Here is a 17,185-nt window from a genome sequence, read left to right as displayed (position 1 = left end):
TTGTACAGACACGTTCATACAGTTGACTCTGACATACATAAACCTCACAGAGGACATTTTGTTGTTCTTTAGCTGGTGGTGCACTGCAGGTGTCCAAGCATAGTAACTGCAATGACTACTGAGCCAAATACTGTTATAAAAAAAAAAAATAAAAAATCTGCTTTTCTCAGAGACACATTTGCACAGATCAAAAATAAACTCATAAACTAAGATATGTTTGCTAAACTATTGGGGTAGAGAGTGAGCTGATTCATCAGGTAAAGCTTTGAATTGATCAGTTAATTACCATCTGATTTACATTCTGTTGTTCCTCTATTGTCATGAGCTTTGAGCAGCAACCGGAAGTATAAAATTACATTTAAAGTGGCCAAAAAAAGTCTTCTTCACAGGATGATTCAGTCTTTACAACAAATACCGTGGATATCAAACGGGAGCTTGGAGAACCTGCACTGGTGGTAAGGCTTCCTGGGCATCTCACAGTGGAGACATTTCAGTTATTTCCATCTGGGAGGAGATCCCTGGGCAGATCCCTAACAATATGCAAGGATTATATATCCCATCTGGCTAGAGAACACCTCAGGATTCCCCAGGAAGATTTGGACAATGTCTCTGTGGTGCGGGATGTCTGGTGTACTTGCTTAGCCTGCTGCCATCATCATTTGCAACATAATAAATAGCATAAATGGATGAAAGTAATCAGTACTTATTAACTATACTTTACTTACAGATTGGAGGATTGATCTTGGTGCTAATTGGGTAAGAAGCTACTGCCTTTTAAAGCAGGTGCTATGATTCCACAACAGTTGCAATCACAATTATTCAACCCTGCTAAATTTGTAAGAGTTTACAAGTTCAGTGTTTTCTGATGATCTAGAATGTTTGCTTGTAACACAGATATGTAAAAACCCCACCTATGCAATTCAAGAAAATACAGCAAAGAATATAAAAAGATACAAAAGGAGGTAAAGCAGTTGTCTCAAAAGCTGAGAGAAGAAATTGTTTGATTATATCAAAAGGGCAATGGTTTATAAAAAGATTTCCAAGACACTTTAGGCTCCAAGACACGCTTTTGGCAGTATCATACTCAGGTTTAAGACATAGTTCATCACGGCTTTCTTGCGTATGAAAGTACGAGCAAAAACAGCTAAGAAAAACCTTGTATGACTGCCAAGGACTTGGAGGAGGACATGATGAAGGCAAGAACAAAAGTATCAGTACAGACTATGATAAGAACACTAAATCAGCAAGACTTCATGCCTAGAGACCTCAGCACACTCCATTCTTGAGCAAAAAGCACATAAAAGTTGCCACGAATATCAAAGGACAAAATGGATAGACCCGTACCATTCGGCGAGTCTATTTGATGGAGTTTAGCAGTAAGTAGCAGCAGTAAGTCCGGAATTAGAAGAGTAATACCTTCACTGATCAGCCACAACATTAAAACCATATGTCTAATATTGTGTAGGTCTATGCTATACCACAAAAACAGCTCTGACCTCCCAGGGCATGGACATACAATCTCTGCAGGTCATGAGGGATTTGGCACTGTGATGCTGGAAAAAGGGTCGTGTGGGTTGTAGGGTGAGGTCTTCATGGATATTCAGTGCATTCTCAATCAGATCGGGATCAAAAAATGTTTGAAACCTTGCACTCTTTGTCATGTTCCTCTCGCCATTCCTGAGCAGGTTTCGTGGTGCCATTGCCATTGTGTGAGGTGTGTTGGTCTGCAATGTTTAACTGGGTGGTCGAAGCAACATCCAAATGAATGCCAGGACCGAAGATTTCCCAGCAGAACATTGCTTTGTAATGAGATGATCAATGTTTTTCACTTGATCTGTCATTGGTTTTAATGCTGTGGCTAACAAACACCATTCCAACAGTCAAATATGGAGGTGGGTCCATCCTGTGATGTTTTACTGCTCCAGGAAACTGGTAAACCTGTGACTGGCATTATCAAACTTTAAAGAATAATGCATACTACTAAAAAATCTTGGGTTGGATTTAAAGAACGCAGTTGCAGCAGAAGCTTTTGGTACATGAAGGACAGAATAAAATACCAAAAGAGGATTAAAGAATGTAATTATTGAATGCAGACTTTGGGTGTTACATAATTTCATAATAGGCCTTCTTAGAGAAACTTTAATTTATCTTTTGTACTATTAGGAAGTGTGGCATTATGTAAATAGTGGTGGTTACTCTGAACCACAGAGTCAGAACAGAAAAGGAGGCAAGAGACTGTAGATTGAGGCAGGAAGATAACTGAGATGGTACAGAAGGAGGATGTAGCTTTACTGAGTGACTCACCAGGACAATGTGTGTTTTTTCATGTTAGGCCACAGAGACAGTAGAAGCCTCCAGAGTGAGCCATACAGTGAGCGTGTGCATGTTTTGCATGTGTAAATAGTTGTATATTTGTGCCTGTATGCACACTACCTAGGCCATGATACTGTATCTCAGTTTTTCATTCAAAGTGTCTCCAGTGTGTTTAGGAAGTCAAATCTTTGGGGATCTCTTTGTGTGTGTACAAACACAAGCAAACAATACTAATACTAAAGGACAAGCAGAGGGGGGCAAAAAGAGAGAAGCAGTGTCTAAGCATGTCAGTACAATTGATTGTAAGCAAAATTCTATATAGAAAACAGTCAGAAACAAGAGATAAAAAGCCAATATTCAATATAGTCCCTCTTTCAGAACTACATATACAGAAGACACCACACAGAACATGTGTGTCAAGCCCCTCCATCTGTGTCTTTCCTTGCTCACTGGCAAACACAAAGTACACACATCTTACTTTACTTTGCATACTTACCCAGAATGGTGCCCATGTACTGTAGGATTTGTAGGACATCTTCTTCTGAACCAGAATTTTCTAGAAAGGGGCATTTCTCCTCTTTCTTCTCTTTCCTCTCTTTCCCAATGTCCTGACACCTGTCAAAGACACAAACACACAAACAGGATGATTAACCAGGATATTAGAGCTAATAGGGCATTAAAAGCTAGTAACAGAATGAATTTCTACTTCATCCCTTCAAGATTTACAGGAAATGAGTTGTGACACAAGTGTGTGTAACTTTTGCGTCAAAAGTCACTGGATCAGACATTCCATTCACCCTCATTTTGCTGGGTCACTGTCCTCATAGCTGGATGCCATTAAGGGTAAGTGAGAATGTATGTGCTGTTGTGTTTTGTGTGACCTGACACAAAACCTGTGCAGGTTCACATTTGTTAGATCCAACAGAAGCAGCTGGACAACAGGGAAATTTGCTCAAGGTCACTTCAACAATGGTAATAAGAGCTGCACTTTCATTTCACCACGCAGTTATTTTATCAGTCAGGGAATTATACTAGAAACCATCTGTTCACAGCCTTCATTTCTAACCTTCACACCTTAAATACATGCTTTCAAACAGAGGTAATATTAGGTTGATTTTTGGGGGGAGATACAAATTATTGGGATACTGTAAAACACTAAAATCTCAAGGTAACCTTACCATAAAAGGTTTGAATTCACACATTACTCAAACACACATAGGGGCAGTATAAAGTATCACTTCTGGGAAATTTTTTTGCCATTTAACCACATTCACTGACCCCATCCCCAAAGAGATCAATGAAACAGAGAAAATATTGAGTGACAAGAAAAGAAGCCAAAGTGTGACAGAGTGGACAGGCAGGGAAAATAAAATCACTAAAGGAAAAGAAAAAAATTCCATGTCTGTATTTGTATGCGGTACATGCTTTGTACACAGTGTTAGTATGTGTTGTGTCTGGCTGAATGTCCTCCACTGAGCTTTGCGGTTTTGACGCGGAGGGAAAAAAGAAACAGAGGCAGAGGCAGAGACGAAGTGAGTGAGCATGTCCTCATAAAGTATATGTGTGCTCTCTCTGTGACCAAAACAGCCAGGTAGCAAGACGGTGAAAGGATCCCAGAGACTGAACAGGTGTGTCGATGTACATGTGTGACAGACGTGAGAAAAACAGAGGCAAAAGGGAAGAAATGAGTGATGGCTTTACCAAGAAAAGATAGCAGGTGGACAGCAAGTGACAGAGAGAGGATTGTAGTATAGAGGCTGATGAAAGAAGACAGGAAACAGAAAAAGAGCAGCGAGAGACCTTCAGCAAGCAAGGAAGTCTGTCTTACCTGATCTCTTGTTGTCTGTAGAATTGTAGAGTTCGTTGCAGAGCTTCCTGAACAGTCTGTGTCTGCAAGAAGACGTGAAAATATCAGTTTCAGCGTTGCATATTTTCTGTAAACCTCCATTACTTTGTGTTCTAATCCACCAATCCCCAAAATTTAACTCGTCCAAACGTGCAACTGCAGCCAAGACAGATTCATATTGATTATCCTTTTTCACAAAAGACATTTTGGCCAGTCACAGTATAGCACAGGTGTGAATAAAATTAACGATGGCTGGCTGCCATTAAGCTGCTTCAGTTTCTGGATACTGTTAATGTGCAAGTGAGTTCACTGTCCGACTGTCGCGGCTTACTGGGGTGATTTAACAGAACAGAGTAATTGTTAATGTTATTAGTAACACCTGTGCTTTTTCTGTAACAATTCAAAATGTCTGATGTGAAAAAGGTTTATCAGTTAGGCTGCAGACGTTCCAAGAGAAACTGAAGAGGAGTACTAACCATTTCTGCATTTTATTGTATTTTTGGCATAAACAAATCATAAAAAATTGCAATTTCTGTTATTGATTTCACCTTATACTTGTGACTGTCCAGTCGTGAGAGTAAAAATAAATCTGCCTATATCAAAGTAACTCCTGTTTGTATACTATATTAAATATTTTACTTCTTTTAAAAGTATGCAAAAAATAAATTAGACATTAATAATAATAAATAATTCAAGATGACCATAATATACACATAGTTTAATGTGTGTGTATGTGAAGCTGGCATGTTTTGCGTTACTGGCAGCCAAAGCTTAAGAGAGTGGGTCCAATGTGATTATCAGTGATACGGCTGAAATGCAAGGCTGTAGTGACAATACTAGAACACAGTGTGCCAGCTGGAGAGGTCATTCTAAGGCCTCCATCCACTCTAGACAGATACAGGAGTGATTGTGTGTGTTTGTTCATTTGTGCTGCTATCTTTGTGAAGACTGGTTTGAGTTTTACATCACTGGAGTGAGGACAATTTGGCCAGTCGTGACTTTTTCACACCAAATCCAGGTGCTGTTTGACGAGTTAAGACTTTGTTTCAGGGTTAAGGTTAGAATTCGGTGGGGGTTACGGCTAAACAATATATCATTTCAGCAACGACACTGCAATGTGCACATGCACAATAGTCCAAAATACAATGTGAAGTAAGGCAAATGAAATCAAATACATCATGCTACAACTGTTTTCCTCATGACTCAGTCTTAAATTTAACAAGCAATCTAAAAGAAATCTGCCTGATGAAACATAATTTATATTATTTACTCATCATCCAGAATTTTTAAAAAACTCTATTCAGACAGGGGTTGTTGACATGTAGGCTCGACGTGTGCACAGTAAAATGAGGCAAAACACACTGAAAGGGAAGATTGGTTTACAAAAAGAAACACATCAGTTATGCTGAAGTATTCTGCCCACAGAAATAATGATGCTGACCAAAAACTGGTAATCTGTTAGCAGTGTCTGTGTTGTTACCACCTCATGAGGCAAAACAACAATATTTTTGCCATTTAAATGTGCACCATAAGATTGTGTATTACCAGTTCAAAGCTAGATCTAAATGCCTACCTCTGCCAGTGTTGAACCATATGAGAAATGTTTTTTCTGCTGCAGATGCACTCCACTTCAAAATCCCCCAAATCACTCTAGAATTAATTGTTTTCAAGTTGGGTTACAAGTCATTTGGTGGAAATTCCAGTATTTTTTTTACTTCGCAATGGATGTTGCATAAAAACAAAATTTCACAAAGCCTTCTTTTTCAAATATCGTGCGGCCCTAGTTTAGGATTGGGGTAAGAGACAGGTGCTGGCACTTAGTTGTGATAGTGAATGGTGTGGGAAAGAGGCGAGGGAATGTTTGGTTTTTCTTTTTATCACCGAGGGTCCTCACAGAATTACACATAGAGAGAGAATGAGAGAAACTGAGGGCGAGTTAGGGGGATGTACAGCAAAAACACGAGATGGCAAGAGAGAACAGGTAGTGTGTGCAGAACAAATCTGTATGTGCATCAACAGGTGTTCTAAATTTGAATTAAATTATTTGACTATCACTTAAAATAATGGTGAGATGTAATGTTGTAGCTAACCAACTGCACAAAGCAATGCTTCAATTCTTTCCAGCACCACTTGAAACAATAGCTGCTGATACCAAATTCTTTTATCATTTTAAGCAACACGTCTAGTTAGCAACAACAGGAGCAAGATGTGCACTGTATACTAGCAACTGCACCGTTGTGACAGCTGGAAATATACCCAGAGGGCCATGCTTTCACATGCTAATTGCAAGAAAAAAAAAAACAAAACATGATTTTACTCTCTGTCACCTCTCTATTCCCCACTTACACATTTGTGTGAATGTGACACAAATGTAACATTCGTGTGAATTTGTGTGAACGTCTACAATACATTTGTATATGCGCTTGCAGACATGAAGTTTTCTCATGAAAGTCTCCTCTTACTGCGTCCTTCATGCAGCTACTCATTTACCACAGAAGACGTACATTACATGACCAAACACACAACCTGTTATCAGCCACACACACACTCATGTGCAAACATACTGTACACATACATCATCATTAGTCTGCATTGTTACATCACTGGCATGTCTACTGTATACACAGCTTGACACCTGATCACACATTAATCTCACTCTGTGTCACACACAAACATGCTTGGACAGGAGGATTTGCTTAGCAGAATTGAATCTAGATGCCCTCGTTATTGGGACAAGTTGTTGTAATACACAACTGAGAATGACAGAATCATGGTAATAAACCAAAGGTGTTTAACTAGATAAAGATTTTCAAAAACATTATATGATCATAGCAATGACGACTGTTTAGAGGCTGGTGAAATGTGGTGGGGAAAAGATTTTCATTAAAAAATTAAACTCTCTTCAGCTTTATTTCTCACACCTCTCCTTTCTTCCCATCCTTTCTTTCACTAGCTCCCATCTTCTTCATCTAAATCAGTCTGTCTCTTTTATTTGCTCTGTTTCTTTACCTTGGGAGGGAAACAGAATCTCACCATTACTTGTCCCATTCCTTTAGCTCTGTTGCTCTGCATTGCTTTCTTTCCCTGTGAGATTCAGTCATGCTGTTCCCTACTGTATGTAAATCTGTCTTTCTTGTCTGCCTGTGTGACTGATTCCCGTTAACACAAAGACAAGCACATACAGCGCAGTGGACCTGTTCCTCCTTTTCTCCTTTTATTGGCTCTACTTTCTCCAAATTTCCATTAGCATGTACTGGTGTGGTCTATGGTCACAGAGCAGTGGGTACTGGTGCTTCAGCACAGTTAGAAAGCTGCCAGCATTTCTAAAGAAAATAGAAACTCATATGCCAGATGAGACCCTGCGAGATAAATCCCAGCATGACATAATAAATGAGTGATGAGAAATAAAGCAGGTACAAAGAAAACAATTCTGTTTACTCTGCTTTGTTTTAGCAGGATTTTCAGGCTGTCTCTGAGCATAGTTCAGCAATTAATGTGAATATAAAGCATGCCAGCGTTAGAGGTATAATGCAGTTAGTGCGTCAGATGTGGCAGGTGTGAATATTTGATGATATCTAGTTGTTGCTGGCTTCAAAATGAGTGCTTTTACTGTAAATCACTTTGGACAAACGTGTCTGGATGAACGGCCTGAGCAATTCGGTATGCTAACTGTTACTGTAAAGTGGAATTATGCTTCAGTCGCATTTGTTGCTTTTTTCCTTAGTACACACTATTTTATACTTAATACATTTACATTTCTGAATCAGCCAGTCGACTTGCTCAACATGCAGGTCCACACGACACGTAGCACTACACACATGTTAACTCACGAGTCTCCACAACTAACATTTAACAGCAACTTCCTTTTATGTATACAGTTTGCACCACTGTAACTACACAGCTTCATTCAGTGGCATTTGTAATGTATGGCTCAAAAGGTTTGCAGATAAAGCATAATCCTTCAGCTGGTAATTTTTATCACTCATCGAGAATATCATCAGGGAAGGAACTGGTGATTTAATTTTTAATTCTTCAACTACCGAACATTTCTTCTTCTGGGGCAGGTTAGCTGTCATGCAAGTTATCATGGTGATCTAGCAACTTAAAAGAGAGACATCTTTGCAACTTTAAAAATTCTGGCTTTAGGCTCAACATACCCTGCTCACCTATTAATCTCATGACAGATTTCTGGTCAAAAGTTTCATCTTCTTAACAATAAAATAATAATAATAATAATAATAATAATAATAATAATAATAATAATAATAATAATAATAATAATAATAATAACAATTATTATTATTACTATTATTATTATTATTATTATTATTATTATTATTATTATTATTATTATTATTATTATTATTATTATATTCAGAAGAAGAAGAAGAAATAACAATAATGAAATCAAACATTGGGATGTTATACTAAATTTCAGGAAAAGGCAAAATAGTGTAAGTTTTAGTTTGTTAAAACATGGATTCCAAAATTGATGTTGTTGTGATTTTTTTGATCATGGAAAATGTACAGTGGAGTTATGAGTGAAAAATCTTCTCTGGTCACAGTGAGATCATCAGACGTAATGTAGAACCCTCACAAGTTCTAGAAACTAGCCACATTCAGGGAAAGCATACAAACAACAGAGGCAAAAGGTAAACTCATACAAAACAGAAATATCCATAAACATAGCCAGCGTGTGTACATACACAATGCAAGAAAACAAACTCAGTATTTAGCTAAAAGCATTGCAGATCTACTGTGCGAAGAAACTGTTTCCTGACAGGGAAGATGTGGCCACAGATTTAGGATGTGGATTTACCAGACACCACAATTAGCACGCACACACTTGTCTGACACTTTTCATATTTGTGGCCAACACTCGGGGCCTTTTGATCAGCGTCACGGATCAGTAAGCTGATGGCCATCTTCCATGTGTATACGCGAAACTGGGAGAGGGGGAGACAGAAAATGAATGTTTGTGCGCATGTAAATGTGTGTGTGTGTGTGTCTATCGGTGTGTGTTGCTGCTTCTGGGTCATGGTGGTTGGGATGAAGACAACCACAGAGAGCGTGCTGTGTTCCGCCAGTCACGGTCCTTTGCCGGCAACAATAGACACTGCCTCTGCACGCACCCACAGTGTGTGTGAGAGAACAAAAACGGTAATAAACAATGTGTTGTGCGGTGAGTGAGTGAGTGAGTGAGTGAGTGAGTGAGTGAGTGAGTGAGTGAGTGAGTGTCTGTTGACTGCTTTGCACCTGCATGTTGATACGTCAACAATAACATTTCAGTCACTACTCTGTTACTATGAACATATTTTTAAAAAACAGGGCAAACATTAAAATCATGTTTTTTTTTTTTCAGAAATCCACCGTACAGCCGTTGCATTTCAGCTGCTCAGTCCAGGACACCACAAACACCCATCAGACGCTGAAAAAAAAGGCCTTGGACGTTTACCCTTTCTCTGTCTCTGTGACCAAAGCACACCATAATGACCCTTACGTATTAGAATAAAAAAGGCTCCATTGATGCCAAACTGTCGCATCTAATTGCACTTACAGGCAAACAAACACATACCTGCATGCAGACAGGCACGCACACACACAAAAGCACACAGTTCCACAATGTTGCCCACATGTAAATGACGGATATTAGCATCACTGAGTTCTTTACAAATCTGTCTTTAAGTGTTCCCTCTTGCCTATTTTTTTCCACAGATCTATTAAAGATCAGGGCGAGTAAGAGCTGCACATGAGCGTTGAAGTTGGCTCTCAGTGGTCCTCTCCAATATACTGTGCACCAACTTCAGTTTTTTAACTGTGCTGTTGAATTTCATTATTTTGTGAGGTGGAGCCAGGGCAACAAAAAAAAAGGTTGACTGCTCTTGTACATCGATTTCACTGCAGCATCTCTTCCTCGCAGGAATGAGAGCACAGGAGCTTTGGAGAAACCTATTCTGTAGTCTGAGGAAAATGCAGCAGTGCCTCTATTGTGTCAAGAACCGACATAAACAGACCTGGAACCAATGTGAGCTCAAAACTCCAAAAAATTGTTTCTGTCTAATAGTTATCAAAGAACCTGCACACTAATTGTGGATCACTTCAATGTCATGACTTTATTTTTCATTTCACATCCTACACAACAAATATAGCTGCTGCTTTTTTGACAAGACGACTGAAAGGCATGGATACCGTGTTGTTGCCTAATAATGTGGCTAATAATATCAACAGAGCAAGTGCCCAAAATATTCCTTTCTTTAATCGCCAGCATCTCTTTACTAGATCAATGATTATGACACTGAAGATGACATTTTTTACATCAGCATTGAAGCAAGTGGCTCACAGTAATGTAAACTGTTTGCTAGCACTGCTGGAACTGATGAAAATCAACACCACACTTTGTAGCTCTACGCCTTCAGCTCTTGTTTTGGTTATCTAGAGTGGCAAAATTAACCACTGTCAGTTCAAATTAAACCTCAGCTGCCTGCCACAACTAACTCTGGTTTATGATCTTAAGTACCCAGCATGAAATTACAAAGCCAGCGGTGAAGAAAGACGAACATTTAGTCGAGCAAGTGAGACCCCAAGTATTTGGGAAAACATATGCAAATACTGCACTCAGGTGACCAACGGGAAGGATACACGGTGATGCTCATGTTGGTCTGCTTTTCTTAAATAGTTGATAACTAAAATCACAAAAAGTTGATAAGAAAAATGTTGGCTGCAGTGAGCCGTCGAAAATAGCTTTCTGTGGATGCCACTGTTTATAGGCTACTTTATTTTGTGTTTTGGATTTTTATTTTTTCAATTGCTGGCACATAAGACTAATTTTCCATGTTTGACTGCATTTAGCCGTCAGTTAACATTGGCAAGACATCTCAGAATGAAGCTTGGATTAAACTGGGTCAGATCTTGAGCTTCTGTCACATTTTGAACATCCTTCGGTTTGAAGCTGTCACATAACGTCAGATCTGGATGACATTAGTTTGCTCTGTCAGTCAATTTAACCTTTTAACTTGCTATTCAAAGGCACCAAAGTGAATCATTTTCTGATGCAGCCTTAACCTTCTGCAGTTTATACTGGAATTCGAGCACAGGCATCCTCCCCACAGAATCAGTCGCATTGTGAAAAGGAAAACTGAATGTGACACGAAAAAAAGAAAAGACAGTTTTACACCTAGAGCTAATTTTCTTGCACTTTAATATCACAAGTACGTAGCTACCACTGAGCTGATGGTATAATTTATCAGCTATTCATCCAATTACCTCAGAAGCATTTCGTCTTTTCAAAAACTCTTCAAGAAGGCCCAGGGGAACTGAAACATTAGTATGATTAATAATTCGTAATAATAAGCAAGAGGATGTGAAAGTTAAAGCCCTCTCTCAAATTGCATTTCTGTTCCCCATCTTGGACATCTGTCTGTCTACTTAGATTTTATTGTTGAGCAACTACATAGCAGCAGATGCAATCAAATCCCAAACCGATGTACCATCACAAAGGACTTTGCAATAGCAAATTCCCTAATCACACGCCATCCATCACAATTGCACTCGGTTCTAATAGCGGCTTTATTGCATTACAGCCTGTAATACAAGTGAGACACAGATAGAACCGAGACGCACAGACGTGGAAACGGGCTCATTCGTCACACTCCTCACATCGTTACATATACTCAGACAGAGCATGGGCATTTCTCTCTCCCTCCCTCCCTCACAACAACATATTTATTATATAATCTGCCAGATGATTCAGGCTATCAGAGGTGAAGGATGAAAAGAGGCTTTTTTCATAGACAGCACACAGCAAACCATGATGTGAGAAGGAGACATTGTCTGAGATTTTGGAGAATGAGGTGGAGTGATCTGAATATTGCTTTTTCAGGTTGTGTACCTGAACTTTGGTGACATCTCTGTGCAATGGAGTAAATGGCTCTGGCTGTTATAAGGGCTGGTTGTCAGATGAAATGCCAGCTCTAACTGTACGACACAAAATGACAAGCAATCAAACACATTTTATAACAGATTTTCAAGGAATGCTCTATAAATTTATGATGAGTTTCAATAGTCTATTTACCACAGGACGTTATAGATTTCCTAGCCTAACACTGAGTAAGTCCCTGTTGTGCACAAGAAGGTAAGACTTTATGGCACTAAACCTACAACTTTTTATGAGAATATTTAATGATATTTCGTGTGGGCACTGAGATGGAAGCCTACCGTGGGTGAGGTCAGCCTCCTCAGGCTCTCCCCCAGCGAGTCGAGGTTCACCCGTCTCCTCCTGGTGACCCTCTTGTGGGATCCACCGGGCGCTTGCTGCTCCTCGCCCGCCGGGCACGCCGACCTCTCGGCGGGGCTGCGACCGTTCCAGAGCACCGCTCTGTGGGAGGACGAGAAGGAGGAAAAGGGGCAGCCTCGGCTCTCCTCCGCCGGCTCCAAACCGCTGTCCCCTGCGTCTCCCCCGGGGCTTTCGAGCCCGCAGTCCGAGCCCACCGAGCTGCTGAACGACTCGGAGGAGATCTTGCGCGACGACGAGGACATGTTGAGGAAGAGGAGGAGGATGGTGATGGCAGTGGAGGTGTCGAGGATGGTGATGATGCTACAGTCGGCTCCGTACCACGTCCACCTGTGCGCCGGGGAGTCATCAGATAGAGGGGTGGGAGGGATGGCGCAGGGCTGGACGGGTGAGAGGGGGTAAGGTCCGTCTGTGTGGTTATGTGCGCATATATGTGCGCGTAAAATAGTGTCCAAGCGTCTGTGTGTGTGTGTGTCTATGTGTGTGTGTGTGCATATGAGATGCGTCTGCCTGCGTGAGAGACTATTCGGAGGCAAAGGGGGGGTCGACCGAGAGCGAGAGCACTAGCGGCACGCAAACATTTATGTAAGGGGTGAGGAGGAGGTGGGGGCAACCGTCCTGCTTTACCCCCCAAAAAACGCGTCCAGCCGGCTCCCTGGGTGGCCAAACACTCTCCAGTGGACGCCTCCTGTAAATAAATACAGAAATAGAAAAATAGACAACCCCCTAGCGACTGTGTTTTTCTAACTACAGGCGTTTTTTTTGTTTCTAAATTAAACACGAACTATCTCAAAGCAGCCTGGGACAGAAAGGTCGCCAAAACGGACAGGACGCTGGTCCACCATGGTAGTCCATCTTAATTACTCCTCTCATTCGCGGTGAATTTCGGCGTCTTCTCCTTCCCCACGCTGCCGGAGAGAAATCCCCAAAGTCACCGCAGATGTGTCTGCCTCCCTCCCTCCCTCCTCCTCTCCTCTGCGACAGCGGTGCTCCTGTCTGCCGGATAACCGTCCTCTCATCGTTCGTCCATCGTCTGCGCTCCCCAGTGCTCCGTCTTCGGTCCTCCGGTTGTCGGTGTGAAGCTGACAGAGGCGGCTGATGTGGAGGTGCGCGAGACGGGGGCAGAGAGAGAGAGAGAGAGAGAGAGAGAGAGAGAGAGAGAGAGAGAGAGAGAGAGAGAGAGAGAGAGAGAGAGAGAGAGAGAGAGAGAGAGAGAGAGAGAGAGAGAGAGAGAGAGAGAGAGAGAGAGAGAGAGAGAGAGAGAGAGAGAGAGAGAAGAGCCGGTGATGTGCAGATATGAGCGGTCCGCCGAGCGCGCTGTGAAGTACGCGTCAACGCGCCGCTCTGCGTTATAGTTGGACAAGAAACCAGAACCAATCAGAGGATAGATAGATAGATAGATAGATAGATAGATAGATAGATAGACATTACGGTATTTTGTCATACGTTGAAATTTCCACCTAATTCTACCCAAAAAATCCTTTGACATTTTTTCACTTATTTAGTTGTTTTGTCACATTGTCTAAGTGCATTGCGCATATTGAGATGATACACTGTAAAAAAAAAATGCCTTCAAAAACGTTTTGTACTGTCTTTTTTCAGATTTCCCCGTTTTGTTAAATTACAAATAATATCTAGTAAAGTCACAGAAAAAAAAATACACTCACGAGAAAAAAGAAAAATAAAAACAACAGTAAATAATGTCCACATTAAGAATCTGTCTGTAAAGGATAATTTTTTTTACATTGTTAGACCATAAAATTACATTTTAAGAAAACTGTATCTCAATCAGCAAAAAAAATACACATTATTTGAAAGGAAATGTATGTAAAATACCTTTTGACTGTTATTTTACAGATTTCCCTGTTCTTAAATTGCACACTATTTCTAAAAACTGTAAATGATGTCCACACCAAAAATCTATATATTTTTTACAAATTGTAATTTGTCCTTTTACAACATGAGATCATACAATTATGTAGTTTAACTGTATTTAAATCCTCTAATATATCTATATTTTTCCATTATTTTGAGCTCTTTTGTTTTGTTTTTTAACTGCTGGATGTAACTCCATTTCTGTGAGTACCTGTACAGCCTTCTAAAAGGTTTCACCGGCGGTTAAGTGGGGCAGCCAGACTTCAGCCTGAGGTGTCTATGGTCCCCTCCTCTGCTCCTGAGCTATTTTACTGTATTTTGTCAAAAGTTGAAATTCCCACAGAAGTCTACATAAAAATCTTTTCACTTTTTCTCACCGTTCATTTATATAACTGTTACACTGAATTTTCAGTTAATTCTGTCATTGAAGGATTAATGTTGTTTTAAAGCCTCCTCCACAGTCAAGTGGAGAAACACTGAGTGCTTTTCATACATTTAATGTTTTAACAATAATTTATAATATAATATAGTATGCCAATGAGCCTTTAAATTGGGCCTCGACAAAAGCATAATTTTTCATGCACTGGCCAAATGTGAGATTTGACAACATGCATTCTTGCTAATGGAAAAAAAAACATCCAAAATACACATTTACCTGTTAATTTTTACTACCTTTTGTCTATTTGCATCTTTACATTTCAATTATACAAAATATAATGTAAGGCTGCTTTCTCAGAATAAGTTTTCAGTAATACGAATCAGAAATTTCTACTTCAGCAGCACATACATGCAACAGAACTTCCGGTTTTAGTCCTATTTATATTCTGAAGGTTTTAACAGAAGGGTTTGCTTTATTCCTAAAAATATGAATACGATTCTTTTATTTAAAATTTCTGGCTTTACGGTATTTTCTTATTTAAGGAGAGATAAAAGGAGAAATCCAAAATCCCCCTCTGTAAAAACCTTTGGGTCGAATGGATTAACAAAATGAAGCGAAAACTCTGAAGCAGTCTTTGCTTTGTGCCTAATGGGAGCATCTGAAGCCAAAAGAGTAACAGATGAGGAGGGTCCAAAAGGAGCCCGGCAGAAAATTCTTGGCCTAGAAACACACATTGATGTAGCCATATCTGAGTGGATACATCAGGTAGGTTTCAACAATGTAATTCTAAAAAACAACCACAACAAAAAAAAGAATTGTAGTTGTCTAGTAAACTGGCAGGTTAATATTTCCCGTAATTGCTACTTACTGTCATTTACAGTGACATTTTGGGCAGACAACAAACAAGTTATTGTTCCTCAATTACCTAACCGCAAATGGCAATCAAGCAGCATCTGACTGTAATCAAACGACAGTCATGGTCAATAAGCCAGCTCCATGGCAGTGTGCCAAATGTGATCAACATGGGTATACACGAACAAATATGACTCCGCGGGCAGATAATGGAGCTTGCAGCGGTGGTACACGCTTGTTGGCTCCCATCAGAGGACAGAATGATGCTCATGTCTGGCACTAACAACAGCCACGACCTTGACCTCAATTGGCAGAGCATGTCTGTTGATTAAGGGCCTCAAAGGGAGACACTGAAACAGACTTGATGCATCATGCGAGTGCGAGCATATAGCCCAGTGTAACTTCCTGTAGGTGCCTGCTAATTCATCTGACTTTCTGGAGCAGCGTGACCCCAAATGCATTGCGTAGAATTTTGCTCCTTCTCTCTCTCCATCTCCAACAAACACCCACTCATTGCAATTCTCTCACACAGAACTGACACACACCCCAACTCTCTTTCTCTTTCCTTATCTGGCTGCTCGCTCTTAGGAATCAGTCTGCCGTCCATCAGTAATAATGTGGGCATTTAATAAAGCCAACACTACAATGGAATAAATAATGTTCCAGAGAAGATAAGCCCACTAGCGGAGGGAAGTGCCTTGTAGCTGGCTGCCAGCCATCAACAGCTGAGTGCAGACAGGGCAATAGATCAGTAACTGTGCTATCATGGAAGCAGAGCAGATAGAAAGGGCAGCTCGTGGTAATCCCACTCAATAGGTGCATCTCACATGGATGACATCCAATTTTAATAACATCACCGTGGAAATAAAGTAATTGAAGCAGCTCAACCCTGAGTCTCATTGACACTGCTTTTATGAGAATTAAAAAGGACTGATACAACCATGGGGGTATAATGTGGCTCATGTTATTATATGTATGATTTTATGTAAGCTATAACACAAACAGAGAGTAATATGTCCTGATTTTAAGTCAGAAAGTTAAAATGTCAATGTTTTATTAGTCAATGAGGGATGATTTGAATTATTCTGAAATGATGTATGATTTAAATAAACGAGGCCCATTCCCGATCCAGAGCAACACGAGTTTACTTAGAATTTAGACATTTTTAAAAGTCAGGCAGTACATTTTCCAGTAATGTGGTAAACAGATCCGTAAAGACTAAGTGCACGAGGGAGGAAAGAACTTGCATGTTCTGCAGATTTACAGTATCACCTCAGGTATGACCCTGCATATTTACATGGAGCCTAAAAGCCCGGATTCTACAGGAGAACACAAATACTCCAAATAAATACATCTTAAAAAAAGGGACAAATCCATATATAGACAAAACCACACGGCTACGGGAACTGAGCAGAGTTTCAGACGGTAAAAGATGAAAAGTGTGTAGCTGTGGAATGCAAGAAGATAAGAAATGTTCAGCTCCATGACACATACAACAGTGAGTCAACTCCAGGTGCCTTTTAGATCTTTCAGTTCTCTTATGTGTGTTTCTGTGGCAAATATTGCTATAGGAGACACGTTGGCTTCAATTTTGTCATATTAGCGTTTCATCTTCCTGTCAAATAAAAGT

General features: G+C 40.2%; 1 protein-coding gene across 1 annotated transcript in view; it reads right to left on the bottom strand.

Annotated features, from left to right (window-relative positions):
• The window catches only part of gucy1a2 (guanylate cyclase 1, soluble, alpha 2), a 44,053-nt gene extending 30,460 nt beyond the window's left edge, over window positions 1-13,593 (bottom strand). Inside the window, exons 1-3 of the mRNA XM_023288932.3 lie at window positions 12,374-13,593; window positions 4,142-4,203; window positions 2,810-2,928 (exon numbers count right to left, since the gene is read on the bottom strand). Of these exons, the coding sequence (XP_023144700.2) occupies window positions 2,810-2,928; window positions 4,142-4,203; window positions 12,374-12,694 (502 nt within the window). The 5' untranslated portion in view covers window positions 12,695-13,593. The remainder of the gene's footprint in view (window positions 1-2,809; window positions 2,929-4,141; window positions 4,204-12,373) is intronic.
• Between the last annotated feature and the right edge of the window lie 3,592 nt (window positions 13,594-17,185).

This window comes from Amphiprion ocellaris, chromosome 7, assembly GCF_022539595.1.
Source record: "Amphiprion ocellaris isolate individual 3 ecotype Okinawa chromosome 7, ASM2253959v1, whole genome shotgun sequence".
In the NCBI taxonomy this organism is placed as follows: Eukaryota; Metazoa; Chordata; class Actinopteri; family Pomacentridae; genus Amphiprion; species Amphiprion ocellaris.
Note: the sequence above shows the minus strand (reverse complement) of the source record. Positions and strands in the feature narration are given on the sequence as shown.